Below are 16,695 nucleotides of genomic sequence, written 5' to 3'. Positions count from 1 at the left end.
GGGGAACTTTCCCCAGGAGACCAACTTATGTAAATTTTACACTTAGCTAAATACAGAGTATCTTTTGCTTTCTTTTTCTCTCTACTATTTTCTATTTTCTTAGTAGCCAAACATCCTTGGAGGATGAAATCCCCAAGGATGAGAGGCTAAAACCTTTTAGTTTCTTGAAGTAATGGATGTCATGTGAAGCTCCTGTGTCAGGATGGAGATTTCCAAGCCATGAATGTAAGTAGTTGAGCATCATAAATGTTTTCATTCAAAGTAAAGCTTTTAATCCCTCTGACTTGCTTTGAATGGCCAATACTTGATAACCTTTTGGTCTCAGTGGATTCTTATTGTTAGATCCACTGACGTTCATTAGTTATCTCCTACGAGCCATTGTATTGCAAGTCGAGGAGATGACCTATATCATTAAAAGAGCATTTATGAGGTTCAGCTACCCTTTTTGTAAGTTTTGAAGGACTAAAACTCAGTTGTTAAACACATACCGGTTCGGGAAGTAAGCATCACCTTAGTTGCTTCCCCAACTCGAGGTGAAAAGTTCCAAAATCTCCATTTTTACACAGTGAGTTAAACATGGTTATCCAAAGCTTTGAGAAACTTCTTTTTCCATCTTTTAACCTATTTTCATGTTAGTTTAGTACAACACCTTCATCTTTTTATGTTTTCATCTTAACCTAATTTTTATTAAGAAAAGTTCACTCCATCCTCCGAACTTCACCAGTTAAAGTAAAAACCCTTCCCAGTGTTCGATCCTAGAGCCACTATGCTATAGTAGCTTTGCTACTTTAGTGTAAGGACCTTAGGTATAAATTTTGTTGATACCCTTACATGCCAAGCTACCAAGAGTCGGGTTGTCAGGAGACGATGAAATTGTGTCTGAAATTGGAAATGTCAAACGCTTTTGTTTAGCTAAATGAAAATTTGAACAATGAGAAGGGTGGCCAACAAATAGTTTGAGATTTAATACATCTTTCAATGAATTGAGCCTATTATAAAAGGGATGACCCAGATGGTAATGCCAAAGCTCGTGTTCCGTCTTTGAGGCATTATTACAAATAGTTGTGACACTAGAAGGTATAGGAAAAAGGTTGGTAGGATTCAAAACATAGAGATTGCCACGGCATCTACCCATCTCAATCATCTTCCCTTGCATACGGTCCTGGATAAAACAAGATTCAGATACAAAATGCACTGAGCAATGATGATATTGAGTAAGGGCACTAACAGAAAGAAGATTGAAATGAAACTGTGGGACATATAAAACATTTTCGATAATGAAACAATCAAACAATTCAACAGACCCTACTCTAGTGACAGCAACAGAATGTTCATTTGGAAGAGTGACAGTGGAATTATGGAGATAAAATGGGCTACCTGAATCCTCCATTGGTGACAAGTCGAAAAATCTAACCACAGCACGCACGTTGGATTGATTACCTCTAGCCATCAGACAGAAAGATGAATACGAACAGAGGCGAGTAGAAGGAAAAGCTCTGATACCATGTTAGTTGTTTTTGAAGAAAAAGGGAGAGGGTCTACAAAGAAAATCTGCTTTTCATTCATGTTTTCTGAAGATCAATTCAGAATACCCAAAAGCATGCCTATATATAGAGCCTAGAGAACTACACCCGTAACTGACTCACCAGATCACAAAACAGAACAAAACAGAAAATACAACGGATTTATTACCAATACAAAAATGCCCTGCTATTCTAATAAATACCTTCAGATTTTCAACATTCGCTCATTTTCTCAGTTCATCCCAGCCTTTAAATCATACTCCACATTGTGAACTTCTTTGGTAGAAAGTTGTGCAGACTATGAGGACAAGAAAACCCTATCTCATATATGAATTGCAGCAGATATATAAGTTGAGATCAAAGCTACATATAATAAAACAAAACTTTTTAGTAGACGTAGGTTCATTAATCTTGAAGTAAATTGCATAGAATCCTTCCGTTATTTATTTCCATGATCATATCAATTCTATGTAAGTAATCAATGTAAGCAAATGGACTTCGGAGGTTATAAATTAAGCATCACAAAGAATCAGGAATGGATTGATGGCATTACAGCATAGATAGCTAGCTTCCATGAAATAGAAACAAAGGGATGGCTTTGGAACGGTGGAATGGTCAAGGGCACTGATTGAAAAGATAAAATCTATACTGTTTTCAATTAAGTTATATATGGCTTGGATCAAATTTGGGATTTGAAATACAGGCAATAGACTTATCAGAATTTCTGAATATTAATGCCCAGCTAAGCCCAGCAGCTAAGATTAACATGCAAAGACCATAAGGAACAAAGTATTTACAGCATCAATTCCCAACTCTTTAGAGCTGTTCTAATTAGGCTGTAGTAGTATTATTTTTGTTCTAGATTAAGCACAAGATGAAAGTGAATAGGCCATGCTGTGTCCGAAATTTGAACCTTCCTGTGAATTGTTCACAAATTCAATAGGGCAACCAACAGATTTTCTTAGTTGACCAGTCCTTTCTTTTTTTCACTTCACGGATGCATTGCATCTTTGCCTAACCATGATAAACAAACATGATTTTTTCGTTCATGGATGTGAAGTTAATCATTAAATACAAATTGACCACGATAGGTCGACATAAAGTGAAGTCCATTAAGGATGCTGCCACCCCTCATACTTCCAACCTTGCTAAATAAGTGCCTAACACAGATTGATAAAGACAAAAGTACTGAAAACTATTTGTAGTTTAATATAATACAACCTATTTTTAGTTAGCTATAATCTGCTATCTTACCTCCAAATATGATTCTGCAACAGGTGCTTCTTAGGCAATAATTTCATCATTTTAACATTTGGGAGATGTGGGAAAACCTCAGTAACTAACAGTCAACCAAGTCTTTGCACTGCACATCATCTAAAATTCACAGGACTTAGAACTGTAATTATAAAAAATATTGAATAACCATGTAGTTTTCTACAAACTATAGAAGCCAATGATGGTGTGTACAATTTTACAGATATTAAGTATGAAAAGCATGAGGTTAATAGGTCAAAAAAAATCATGTCTAACGGGAAATTATGTAAAACCTTGCTGCTTGACATTGAATTATCCGTTCCTTGTCATTCACGGTGCAAGTGCCGCGTTGGCCAGTACTTTTCGTTGCCCTAGTTGGTGTTCTTTCAAAATCATCGCCATCCCCAGTCAAGCGCATCCATTTACGAACACAAATTTGTGCACATTGAATAATAAATTTTTGTTTGGTATGCACATTTAGGCTTGTCTCCATCATGATTCTTTGCACCAGACATAGCTAGAAACCAGAATCATTTCATAAGACTTAGTGTTTCCATGACCTGTTCACAAACTCCATTAGTTAGGAAAATTCATCCTATCTCAACCTTTATTGAGTCACCTAATCCTTCTTACCAGCTATTCTCTTTGGTCTTACCTACAGTTGCCAGGAGTCATGTCTATGACCATTTGGCTAGCTTCTATAAAACAAGAAGATACTGGTTGCTTGTGGACTTTTCAACTTATCCCGAATGATGAATCCGCGGTCCAACTTGAACCAGGTCCATTTAGAAAAGTATGAGCAAGAAAAATGAGGGATATATGCTAAGGAGTCTATAAATACTCCTGTCTAGTTATCAAAGAGAACTCCAAGTCTCTCTACATTTCTAAGTCTCCTGCAGAAACTTCAATTCTATTCTAAGTCTCTTGAAATAACAAGTCTCTCATTTTCTCTGCTCTATCACTCAAGTTCATACCTCCATCACTCCATCCCTAATGGGAGAAGGACCAAAATCACCCCTACAGCCTCCAACTTATGGAAACCTAATCACCATTCTCAGCATCGATGGAGGTGGAATAAGAGGGATTATCCCAGGAACAGTCCTTGGCTTCCTCGAGTCTGAGCTTCAGGTAGGAAATATAAGGTTTTACATGATAATAACAAAATATGGCTTTTCCATTTGCCTTTTAAAATTAGTATATACCTAATCTGAAACTTATATCCTATAGTGGCTATATTTTATACGTACTAACACTAGATTGTTTGGCCATGGTGCAGAAGCTGGATGGTGAAGACGCGAGAATTTCAGATTATTTTGATGTGATTGCAGGAACAAGCACGGGTGGCCTCGTGACTGCCATGCTAACTACTCCCAATGAAAACACTGGCCGACCCTTGTTTTCTGCCAAAGATATCAAGGACTTCTACCTTGAGCACGGCCCTAAGATCTTCCCACAGCACAGGTAACAAATATATCATGATGAAAATCTTGATTAAGATGACAGGATGCTAGTATATATGTATATAAAATTAACTAGACTTCAATATTTTTTGTAGTTATTAACATGATCTTTCTTTTAAATGCAGTCATGATCCAATTCCTCGTGTTACAAAGGTAGTTACAGCCTTATCAGGACCAAAATATGATGGGAAGTATCTGCACAACCTTGTTAAAGAAAAACTAGGAGAAACACGATTACACCAGACCCTTACTAATGTTGTTATCCCAACATTTGACATCAAGCGCCTTCAGCCAACAATATTTTCGACTTATCAGGTTCATCTTCTTTCCACAATTTCATTTCCTTCTAATCCAAACTATGAAAATTAAGAGCTTGTAATGAATGAAGGGAGCTATAATAACTTTCGTATTAATACTATATGCTTGATTTCCATGCTCTAGGTGAAGAGCAGACCATGTTTAGATGCCTTACTATCAGATATATGTATTGGAACCTCAGCAGCACCCACTTATCTTCCAGCTCATTATTTCGAAACCAAAGACCCTGCCGGGAGAGTTAGAGAATTCAACCTCATTGATGGTGGTGTAGCTGCAAATAATCCGGTACTCATTAACTTTGAAGTTGCATCTTAGACTTCCCAGTTTTATTTTTCTTTTCACAATTCAATTAACTATTGATTCTTGTTTCAGACTTTGGTTGCTATTGGGGAAGTGACCAAGGAGATCATCCGGGGTAGTCCTGATTTCTTTCCTATAAAGCCAATGGACTATGGCCGGTTTCTAGTAATATCCTTGGGAACTGGGTCATCAAAAGCCGAAGAAAAATACAATGCTGATGAAGCAGCCAAGTGGGGTCTGTTGGGATGGTTGACCAGTGGTGGTTCCACCCCCTTAGTGCAAGTGTTTACCCAAGCAAGCGCAGATATGGTCGACTTACACCTTTCAGAGGCTTTTCAAGCCCTTCACTCTGAAAAAAGCTATCTTCGGATACAGGTACAGCTTTGCTGCTTGTGGTTTCATAAATTACAGTCACTTACAAAGTCAAATTTCTTATTTAAATTTTGTTCTTCTTCATAATTTCCTCAGTCCTAAAAATATCTGAAAGTCAATTGCTTCTTCTGTTCCTTGTCTACCACTGATACTGACACAAAGGGTAAATACAGGATGATACATTGAGTGGAATAACATCATCAGTCGACATAGCCACAAAGGAAAATTTGGATGATCTTGTGAAAATTGGTGAGGAGTTGTTAAAGAAAAGGGTCTCAAGGGTTAACCTGGATACAGGTATCTTTGAGCCTTCAAATCACGAGACCAATGAGGAGGCTCTCACAAGGTATCTAACTATTTTTAGAGTTTTATTCTAGAGTTTTCTTAGTTAATTAACTAATCATATAATAATAAAAAATCCTTCTAATTTTTCAGTTTTACAAGACTACTCTCCCAAGAGAAGCAACGTAGAGATACTAGGTCACCACATGGACATGCTGCCGCTTCTAAAGGATTGGTCGTTGTCTGATATGAATGATTCCTTCTGTTGTAATGAATTTCTAGTTAAGTTGTAGTCCCGTTTCTGATTGTCTGCCTTTTAATTCACTATTCTTATTGTAAAAATAAATCCCAAATGGGATATTTTAATAACCAATTTAATCGTTTCTAGTATTAAGGTATTGTAAGTCCATAGATTCCACTTAATTTCTTCTATGGTTCTGATAGGACTGTGCAAGTCAAAATTATTGTGATTTAGTGCGACCTCTATTTCTCAGAACATTTTACTGACAAGATTGAATTATTTCCATTATTTTCTTGAATAAGTTCTAATTTTGTATCAACCTACATTATGGGAATGGCAATTAATTAGAATGGACTGGAAATAATACTTATCCTTTATAAATCTACAAGAACTATCACGACCTTTTCCTTTGTCTGTCTCTAGCTAGCTTGTAACTCAAGTGACACTGAGATGGGTTGAAACATATAATATATATATATGTATATACATATATAGATGGATATATTTTTAAGATACATGATAATTAGGGTAACACAGAACTTCCCAGAAATAAGATGAGAACGAATAGATGGATAGAATCTAAAAGAGAGTGCTAGGTCATGTTGGCTGTAGTTTCAGCCTGAAACAGAGAATGGCTAAACAAAGAAAAAATGGAAGAGTAACACCTGGGAACAGACCTGGGAACAGAGGAGTTAAAACAGTCCACCAAAAAACAAAGGACCCTTTTTCTTTTTTTCACTTTGCATTCTCGGTTCTGCAGTTTTTGTTGTACAGTCACTAGATTTCAAACCAGATGCAAAGATATTTAACTTGACTAAATATCTCCACGTAGACTAATGACAACCACTCAAAACATAAAACAAAAAAGTTATTTTTACATATATATATAACCTAAACACAGCATAAACACATTATGTTATAGGTCGATCCAGAAGGATAGAATCCTTGTTGTCTCTCTGCAGTCATGGGAGCTAGCTTTCAGTAGCTTCTCTTGGGTAGGATGGGAAGATACGTTGCATTGAGGCCTGATTAAAAATCGGTCTACCTGAATTAACTTTATCTCAAAAACTACAAGCATGAGAAAACAAATTATTTAGATGTAAGGATAAATAATACTTATCCTTTACAAATCTACAAGAACTATCAATGACCTTTTCCTTTGTCTGTCTCTAGCTAGCTTGTAACTCAAGAGACACTGAGATGGGTTGAAACATATATATATATATATATATATATATATATATATATGATAATTAGGGTAACACAGAACTTCCCAGAAATAAGATGAGAACAAATAGATGGATAGAATCTAAAAGAGAGTGCTAGGTCGATCCAGAAGGATAGAATCCTTGTTGTCCACACAGAACTTCCCAGAAATAAGATGAGAACAAATAGATGGATAGAATCTAAAAGAGAGTGCTAGGTCGATCCAGAAGGATAGAATCCTTGTTGTCTCTCTTCAGTCATGGGAGCTTTCAGTAGCTTCTCTTGGGTAGGATGGGAAGATATGTTGCATTGAGGTCTGATTAAAAACTGGTCTACCTGAATTAACTTTATTTCAAAAACTACAAGTATGAGAAAACAAATTATTAATTTAGATGCAAGGATAAATAATTTTAAAGGACAACAGCGACACAAACACAAAAATATTATCTTGGTTCCCTAATGGTCCAGATATACATCTGAATGAGAATCACTAGGCACTGATGCAGCCTTTCTGGACCCGACACTGCCCAAGTCAATTAAAGAATATTGTAGTAAAAAATCATAATATTACCAAGGAATAAAGCATGCAAATCATATATTGCATTATTCTAAACTTACCACCATCTTTGTTTGCCAAGTAATACAACATCGTTTTCAATTAATAATAAAGTAAAATAACTTGTAAGGAATATGTAAACCAAACTCATTTCTATAGTTAATAATCAAATGTTTGGTGAAAAATCTCTTTTACCCTCTTGTCATCTTCATCATGTTTTTAATTTTCTTTTTTTCTTTTTTTTCTTTTTTGTTTCCCTTACGTACACTTTTTCTCTAATTTTATTTATTTATTTATTACACCCTATTTAGCATATATTATGTCATCACCAATATTATAATGCCGTGCATGTAATGATTAGTCGATTTGTCCTGGTTCCCGCACCATATGTTTCAAGAGCAAATGAACAACATTTGTGATGACCATGGTGCCGTGTTGTCATGTAATCCTCATGGTTTGATTTGTCCCTTGTACACAAATACAAGAATAGGAGGATGCAACAGCACGACAAAGCAGACTGCTAGTAGTACTAATTATATATATAGAAGATATCAACGTCATTTGCATGTTCATTAATTTATCTTTCTTTGGTTATTAACTATTTAACAAGGTTCTCTACGTTTAAAATAGTGAAGAGTGTGCAGCCTATGGACTTTATAATATGTGTACATACAGGGGGAAAAAAAAGATGGAAAACATGGTATTATACCAGTGTTGGAAGCTGCCAGCATTAGTGTGGATTAATATCAGAACGAGAACTAGCTATACTTCAAAATGTGGTATGGAAACTTCGTGGGAGCAGCCATATCTCCACATTCAAGGAGCACGCAGTTCGTTTGCAGAACACTTATGATGAAGGCCATTTTGTGTACATATAAAAAATAAAGGTATCAGGAATTAATTTGATTTCAAGCAAGAGTTATTACCTTTTGTTCGGCAATTATAAGTAGCAGCAATGTCTAACACAGTTGGATTAACAACAGAAAAAAGAGGTACACCTTGTTGATTAAGTTCATCTCTCATTAGTTTTTCTTCACCATCTAATTAACTTGATTCACCGCCCACCTACCAAATATTTTCCTTGATACTCTCTCTTAATAGTACTAAATTGGGACTATTTCAAAACTGATTCCATGAAGAAAAATGGTGAATTATTAGAATAACCAGAATTTGTTCTTAAATGAGTTGTGGTAGATGTTGTATATGGATGGATCCATTAATTTTGCATGTCAAATCGTGTTCTTAAATGAGACCGGCCCACTCATTAATAATGTGATTTGAATCTTTATTATCTGTTTTTTTTTTTAACAATGTGATTTGAATAGTAGACTCATTCAACTCAATTATTGGTGAAGAATCATGTATTAATCATGATTTTCTCATGTTAAATCTGGCCAGACGCCTTCATTCTGTGTGTAATTACTTGCAGTTGTGCATCTCTGCCTGCTTGGGAATTCTTCTTTGGACCATCATCACTGTCTTTATAAGAGAGAGAGAGAAAGAGGGAGAGAGAGCTTTATATGGTGTGCTACCCTAGAAGAAGCAGCAAGCTTGGACTTTATTTTCAGATAAATCCTAACAAGTCATCAGTCATACATCACTATTCCAACAAGCCAATGAAGATGACAATTTCTTGATGCTAAAACAACGCCCCATTTTGAGCGTGTGGAAACATTCTCCAATTCAACAATATCCCATTAATGGGGCTCTGTGCTAGAAGCTGACTTCATCAGCATATCACATTACCTACTCGTCAATCATAAAGTCTTCACGCGAGAAAATTCTGTGTCTTCAAAAAATATAGGAAAGTGTGATCACAGAAATGTAATCTGGACCATGGACAATGTCAAAGAAGACCATGCATGCACTCCATGACCATCTCATGTTCGCCGAATTTTCTTGATTTTCAAATTCTCATCAGTAACAGCATTCTATAGCACTTGCCTTGCTGCTCGATTAGCCTATAAATAGATTATGGACAATGCAATATTCCAACACAAGAGGAAGACAACTCAAGCATTGTGTCCTTTTTCTCATCCTTTTCTTGCTCAAGGCCATCTTTCTTGGTGCCTCAAGCTCTTTCTGTTAGTGCCTGCATTTCATAGTTTAATGAGTTTTAGAGTTCTTAGTGAAAATAAAATTTAATTAATGTTATAAAAAATAAACAAATTTAAGAACTAATGTTTTTTTTTTCTTTTTCCCATTTTAATATAAAAATAGTTCGTAAAAAATAAGTAATGTTATACGATACCAATGGAAAATTCATATAACAACTAAGGGACTCACCATGCATGATCACGATATAGCAACATGATTCATGATTAGTTATAACACAAAAATAGTCAATTGTCCTCTAATTTCATCAAATTCTACTTAAGAATATGTTTTTTTTTTTTTAATCATCAAACTGAAATCAAATGACAATAACATTAATACCACAATAATTGGAAGAATGAAACTATATACAATTCATTAAATGAGTAAAACCTTTAATGCAATAACTGTAGAATCAACAATTATTTCTTTAATGAATCTCATAACAAAGTAGTCACATTTGAACTCAAATAAAAACAATTCCATGAAATAAAAAATAAATCAAAACTATAAAATCAAAATATAAATCTAAAATTTTAGAAAATACTAATCTTCTACTTAAAATCTGCACTTTTTAAATTTATTTTTATAATTCATTATGCTTTTAAAAATCATTTTTAACATTTAATTCTATATATATATTATTTCTTGAAAGGATTTTCTTAATTTCAATATTTTTAAATGTTCATTTTGTGAAATAACAATGTACATTAAATTTCATCTCAATTATATAAAATAAAATTTTAGTAACAAAATATAAAAATGTTTTCAACTACTAATATGATAGGACATGATATTATAACAAGTATGAAAATTGTGTATATAAGACAAAAAACCTAATTCATTATTAAAAAGTGTTAAGAGAAAAAATAGTATGAGAAAGAATTAAAGAACTTTCATAAAAATTATTGATTTTTCAGTCATAACTCCAAATGATATTTCTTTTTTTCAATTAAAATAATTAATAAAAAATTGGATATGAAAAATATGTTCAAATAAAAATAAAATTAAAAATTTTAAACATCAAAGGAAAATATATTCAATATTTTAAATTTTTTACTTTTAATATTCTTTAGATAAATAAATTATCAAACATCTTTTTCAGAAAAAAGAAAAATGAAGAAAAATAAGAGTTTTATGGAAGGAATTGGAAAAAAGTTTGTAATAAAAGGATTTTATAGAAATTTCCTAACCTTGAAAGGAAAATTTTATCATCAATTTCAAATTACACCAAAGCTTGGTCAATGCATATAAAAACAATAAGAAAAGAAAGCAAAAATAAAACATATTTTTATAATCCTTTTGCGGGAGATGACAATATTGAAAATAATTTTCTCAAAAATTATTTTTCAAATATGACCAACCAATATCTTCATCACAACAGAAAAAATATGAATAGAACAAGATGAGATATTAACCATAATACCATGTAAAAGAATATAAAAAAAAATCAAAATATAAGATTTGATCATTTTAATAATTATGAAAACTTTCATTCCTATTTAAATTTAAAAATAAATAAATAAATCATTTACATTAATAAATAAAAAAGAAAATTAATTTTTCATTGTTAATTCCAACATTCCAAACCAACTCTAACATGATATGGAAACTATTTCATTTTTCCTTATAAGGGAGATGACAATATTAAGAATAACTTTCTAAAAAATTATTTTTCAAATATCACCAATACATATTTTCATTACAATATACTATAATATTCCTAGAAAATAAACAGAAAGTCTCATCAAAAGAAATTTCTTGTAAGATCAAAAGAAAATTTCATACCGTAAAATGTTTATCCCTCATTTTGAGTATGAAAGATATTAAAAAATCATTTATTTATCTTATTTTCATTCATTTTGGGGTTTATGGGTTTAACAATGAAACAAAAAATATGGTGGAATGTTCAACCTAATTTTTACTTTCCTACAACTTAATAAAAAAACATTATTTACACAATCCACATTACAGATATACCAAATCAATGAATATAAATCAATTATTCTAATAAAGATTTTGACATTAATAAAAAAAAATGATAGATCTAAGAGATTTTGGTTTACCTTAGATTCCACGAAGTAGAGAAGAGCAATTGTGTGTTAAGTACGGGTGTGAGAAGAGGGAGAAGAAAATTATGGTTAGGGTTATGGAATGAGATTTTCAATGAATATAAATCAATTCATATGCTAATAAAGATTTTGACATTAATAAAAAAAATGAAAATGATAGATCTAAGAGATTTTGGGTTACCTAAGAGTCCACGAAGTAGAGAAAAGCAATTGTGTGTTAACTATGGGTGTGAGAAGAGGTAGAAGAAAATTATGGTTAGGGTTATGGAATGAGAATTTTTTGGATTGTGAATATGTGGAAACAATGAGTTTTTTTTATACTATTATTATTCTCAAAGTAGGCCCATTAAGTTATAGTATTTTAAAAAATTTATTTTATATGGTGTCACTTTTCGAAAACTAACACTATAAACTTAAAATTAATATCATCTATCTTAATTGAAAATTTTTATATGATGTGTCACCTTTATGGATTTTAAATCATATGGTGTCATTATTTTAAAAGTAACACCATAAATTATTTTTGTAGTAGTGATGTTTAGTTAATCAACTTAATAACTTAATATAACTTAATGATTTAATTTAAATTATTAAGTAGATCAAACATATTTAGTAAAATAATTTAATATCATAATTTAAAGTCAAACTTAATAACTTTAAGTACTAAGTTAAAATAATTAATTTATTTTTAATGTAAAATATTTTTTTACCTCATTTATTCATGTTTGGTGGGAGTATATTTTATAATCATGACTTTACATTTAACTCATATTTTATAGTTAATATTTTTAGACTTATCTTATATATTTATAATACTTCAAATATAATTATTTAATAAATCAATTTATTATTTAAAATTAATTCACATTTAAATATTAATCAAAATTAATGATATAAATATGTTAATTTGATAATTTAGAATAGATTTTAAGTTAGCTTTACCAAACAACCTTAATATTTAAAATAAAAAATAAGTAATAAGTTTTTAAGTTAACAATTTAAGAATAATTTAACCTAAAGTCAACTTAAGATACCCTCTTAGTGAAATAATGGTTATGAGACCTAATATGCATCCTATTACAAAAGAATGACCATCATCTGATATGTACATTGAACCCAAATACTATATGTTTAAACCTTTTGGAAAATTGGTAATTCAAGATGTTATCAAAGCTCGGTTTGATTGGAGGTCTTAAGTTCAACCCTCCTCTCCATTGCTTGTATCTAGCTAATGGTGAAATCCACACTTCATAGATATAAAATAGATTGTGCACTACCTCATTCCAAAATTTTCATGAATCACATAATAGTATTCTCAGATTAACAAATGATATAAACACATTACAGTAGAAGAAACAGGCACTAAAATTCCAAGAATAAAGACATGAGAGAGAGCTTGAATCAAAATTCAAGCATTTCAATCCCCACCTACAACAAAATAATGCCACACCAACCCAACTACACTACCTTTCACACCCCTGATTATCTGCCCAATTTTTTTCACTGAGTGTGCAGTGCTAAGGACCCTTCCTTAACTAACCTTTCTTTCCAACCCTTAGAAAAACAATGTAACAAGCCACACAATTACGGGAACACCCTTCCCAACTTGTATTATTCAACTCTACAAGATACAAAATTTTCTTTCCAAAGTGTCTCAACACTTTGCCTGAGTCAAAGTACAATGCTTAATCTCCTAAGCATTCAAAGACAACATCCCATCCTATGTCTCAAAAAGGCAAGGGCCTTTTTAAATGACCCACCCTACAATTACAATTTGAAATTCAAAACCAATGAGCCTACTGGTGGTTATGCAACTGCCACAACCGCCATAACTGCTTGCGTGAGCCTACTGGTGCATCAGTGTGTCCTCCCTACACTGATGTGTGAGCCCATGCCATGTTAAGGTGCTCATGGCCTAGTCATGTGTCTAGCTCCCTCTGTCAGGTCAAGGCTCCACAACAACGAGTCATGGAATTGCACCCATGGTTGTTTCTTCCTGGAGCACAGGGCATTGCGCCCTGGTGTCATGCATTGGCATCATGGGTTCGAGTCAGCTACACGTCTAGTGCTCCATCAAACCATGGCATTGCACCCATGGCTTCTCCAACTGGCTCACTGCACAAGGCTTAGGCGCCCTCGTGCCAGCATAGGGAGAAGGTAGGCCGCACCAAGCCCCATGCTGTTGCAGCCACAGGGTGCACGCCACACATGTCATGGAGCCCATGTATGCGTGCTTGAGTGTCGTCCGTGTGCCCTAGGCATGCCCAAGGTCGTGCCATGGTGCCTCCTTAAGTCACCTACCCTCCCCCCCTTTAAAGAGCAATACGAATCATTCTCAAGATGTTTGGAAAAGACATCATACCTGCTTAAGGAGACATAATGGAATATTTAAATAATTATAAATTATATTTCAAAATAAACCTCAGCCTCCATCTACACCAACTCCATAGCCCACATATGCCTAGTAGGCGCTAAGTGTGCACGAGAAGCCTACCTGATGCGCACGCAGTGCGCGCGCGTGCCAGATGCTTGTCTGGCCCACACATGGTCTCCTCATTTCAACTCTTGGGGTTTGAACCACCAAACCTCCAAGCTATCCTTGCTCTCCCCGTCTAGGCTCCCATGGGTGCAAGGCCTTCTCATGAGGCCCTTTCCTTCTTTATTGGGTCAAAAGGTTAAGGGGCCGACACTACCCATCTACATCCACCAGCCTTAACTTGTGACAAACAACTCACCAAAACACCACCACCATCGAAATGACATGTCATCCCCGGCCAAGTACTAGCAATTGTTCCAACCATGGGAACTGGAAAGAAAATAATTTGAAGGGAAGAGAGGAATTTTAAGAGAGAAAGCTCCAAAGAAACTGGGTGCCGAAATCATGAATTCCATTTCCTCTTAATCTAAAAGATGAAGACCATTGACAAATATAAAATGCAATGCAAGATTTGCATTAAAAGTATTCTATCTTTTAGAAATCAAATCATGTTCTAACTTTTGGAAACTTTCCAAATTCAAGTTTACTTTCAAACAATGGCCTTTATTCCTTGAGGCACTTAATCAATTTGTTGGACCCATGCATAGCCTTTACCTTATTTGTCTTTACCTAAATAATTTTTTATTTGAAATTATAATTAAAAAATTAAATATATTTAAAATTAGTTAAAATTTTAAAGAAACATTTAAAAATAATTTATTAATTTTTTATTTTTTATTTATTTTTATTCATATTTTCTTTTCTTCTATTAATTTCCTTTTACACTTTTTTCCTCAAATGTTACACGAGAGTATGAGCCAAAAATGTTAATACAAGAGTCAATGAATGTAGGTAAAAATCTATGAATGTCTTATTTTTCTGTGGTTTCCCTGGGACTCTATTAACCATTACTGCCCAGCGTTCCCAGACAGCAAGGTCCGGTGTTCAAGGCAGGGGTTAAGGTCGTGGCAATGTAGAACTGACTAGGATTGTATTTATAAATGGACATAAACTGCTGGTGGAAGGTGCTCCTGGTTAATTAGCTAGGTCTAGGGATTCAATAAGTTAAAGTAAGAGAACCCTAACTCCAATTGAATCTACCTTCTATTGGCTGATTTGCTCTTCTTCCTTCGGGGGTTATAAAGCATCACAAAGAGTCAGGAATGGATTGATGGCGTTACAGCATAGATAGCTAGCTTCCATGAAATAGAAACGAAGGGATGGCTTTGGAAGGGTGGAATGGTCAAGGACTCAAGGGCACTGATTGAAAAGATCAAATCTAAACTGCTTTCAATTAAGTTAGGGTTTGGGTCAAATTTGGGATTTGAAATACGGGCGGGCATGGAGTTCTCAGAATTTCTGAATAGTAATGCCCTGCTAAGCCCAGCAGCTAAGATTAACATGCAAAGACCATGAGGAACAAAGTATTTCCAGCATCAATTCCCAACTCTTTAGAGCTGTTCTAATAATGCTGTAATAGTATTATTTTTGTTCTAGACTGAGCTCAACATGAAAGTAAATAGGCCATGCTGTGTTCGAAATTTGAAGTTTCCAGTGAATGGTTCACAAATTCACTAGGGCAACCAACAGATTTCCTTAGTTGACCAGTCCTTTCGTTTTTTCACTTCCCGGCTGCGTTGCATCTTTGCCTAATCATGATAAACAAACATGATTTTTTCCTTGATGGATGTGAAGTTAATTTTTAAATACCAATTAACCACCATTAGGTCGACGTTAAGTGAAGTCCATTAATGATGCTGTCACCCTTCATACTTCCAACCTTGCTAATTAAATAAGCGCCCAACACAGATTGATAAAGATGAAAGCACTGAAAACTTCTGATAGTTTAATATAATATAACCTATTTTTAGTTAGCTATAATTTGCTACCTTACGTTCAAATATGATTCTGCAACAGGTGCTTCTTAGGCAATAATTTCATCATTTTAACATTTGGGAGATGTGGGAAAACCTCAGTAACTAACAGTCAACCAAGTCTTCGCACTGCACATCATCTAAAATTCACAGGACTTAGAACTGTAATTACAAAAAATATTGAATAACCATGTAGTTTTCTACAAACTATAGAAGCCAATGATCGTGTGTACAATTTTACAGATATTAAGTATGAAAAGCATGAGGTTAATAGGTCAAAAAAATCATGTCTAACAGGAAATTATGTAAAACCTTGCTGCTTGACATTGAATTATTCGTTCCTTGTCATTCATGGTGCAAGTGCCGCGTTGGCCAGTACTTTTCGTTGCCCTAGTTGGTGTTCTTTCAAAATCATCGCCATCCCCAGTCAAGCGCATCCATTTACGAACACAAATTTGTGTGCATTGAATAATAAATTTTTGTTTGGTATGCGCATTTAGGCTTGTCTCCATCACGATTCTTTGCACCAGACATAGCTAGAAACCAGAATCATTTCATAAGACTTAGTGTTTCCATGACCTGTTCACAAACTCCATTAGTTAGGAAAATTCATCCTATCTCAACCTTTATTGAGTCACCTAATCCTTCTTACCAGCTATTCTCTTTG

At 33.9% G+C, this 16,695-nt stretch overlaps 1 protein-coding gene across 1 annotated transcript; it reads left to right on the top strand.

Moving 5' to 3' along the window:
- The first annotated feature begins 3,640 nt into the window (after positions 1-3,640).
- Positions 3,641-6,018, top strand: LOC100266120 (patatin-like protein 2). The gene is made up of 7 exons (XM_002282561.4): positions 3,641-3,905; positions 4,054-4,238; positions 4,363-4,552; positions 4,679-4,840; positions 4,928-5,230; positions 5,401-5,573; positions 5,663-6,018. The coding sequence occupies exons 1-7, from the start codon at positions 3,771-3,773 to the stop codon at positions 5,754-5,756; spliced, it is 1,242 nt and encodes a 413-aa protein (XP_002282597.1). The 5' UTR covers positions 3,641-3,770; the 3' UTR covers positions 5,757-6,018.
- The last annotated feature ends 10,677 nt before the right edge of the window (positions 6,019-16,695 follow it).

The sequence above is a fragment of the Vitis vinifera genome, chromosome 18 (genome assembly GCF_030704535.1).
Source record: "Vitis vinifera cultivar Pinot Noir 40024 chromosome 18, ASM3070453v1".
NCBI classification, from domain to species: domain Eukaryota; kingdom Viridiplantae; phylum Streptophyta; class Magnoliopsida; order Vitales; family Vitaceae; genus Vitis; species Vitis vinifera.
The sequence above is the reverse complement of the archived record's forward strand: the minus strand, read 5'-3'. Positions and strand labels throughout refer to the sequence as shown.

What these genes read in the sequence shown, in the direction of transcription:
- LOC100266120 (XM_002282561.4), top strand. Translation starts at nt 3,771, where the DNA reads ATGGGAGAAGGACCAAAATCACCCCTACAGCCTCCAACTTATGGAAAC. An exon ending in TCCTCGAGTCTGAGCTTCAG is followed by an intron (nt 3,906 to 4,053) that starts GTAGGAAATATA and finishes GCCATGGTGCAG; the next exon opens with AAGCTGGATGGTGAAGACGC. An exon ending in AAAGCTATCTTCGGATACAG is followed by an intron (nt 5,231 to 5,400) that starts GTACAGCTTTGC and finishes GGGTAAATACAG; the next exon opens with GATGATACATTGAGTGGAAT.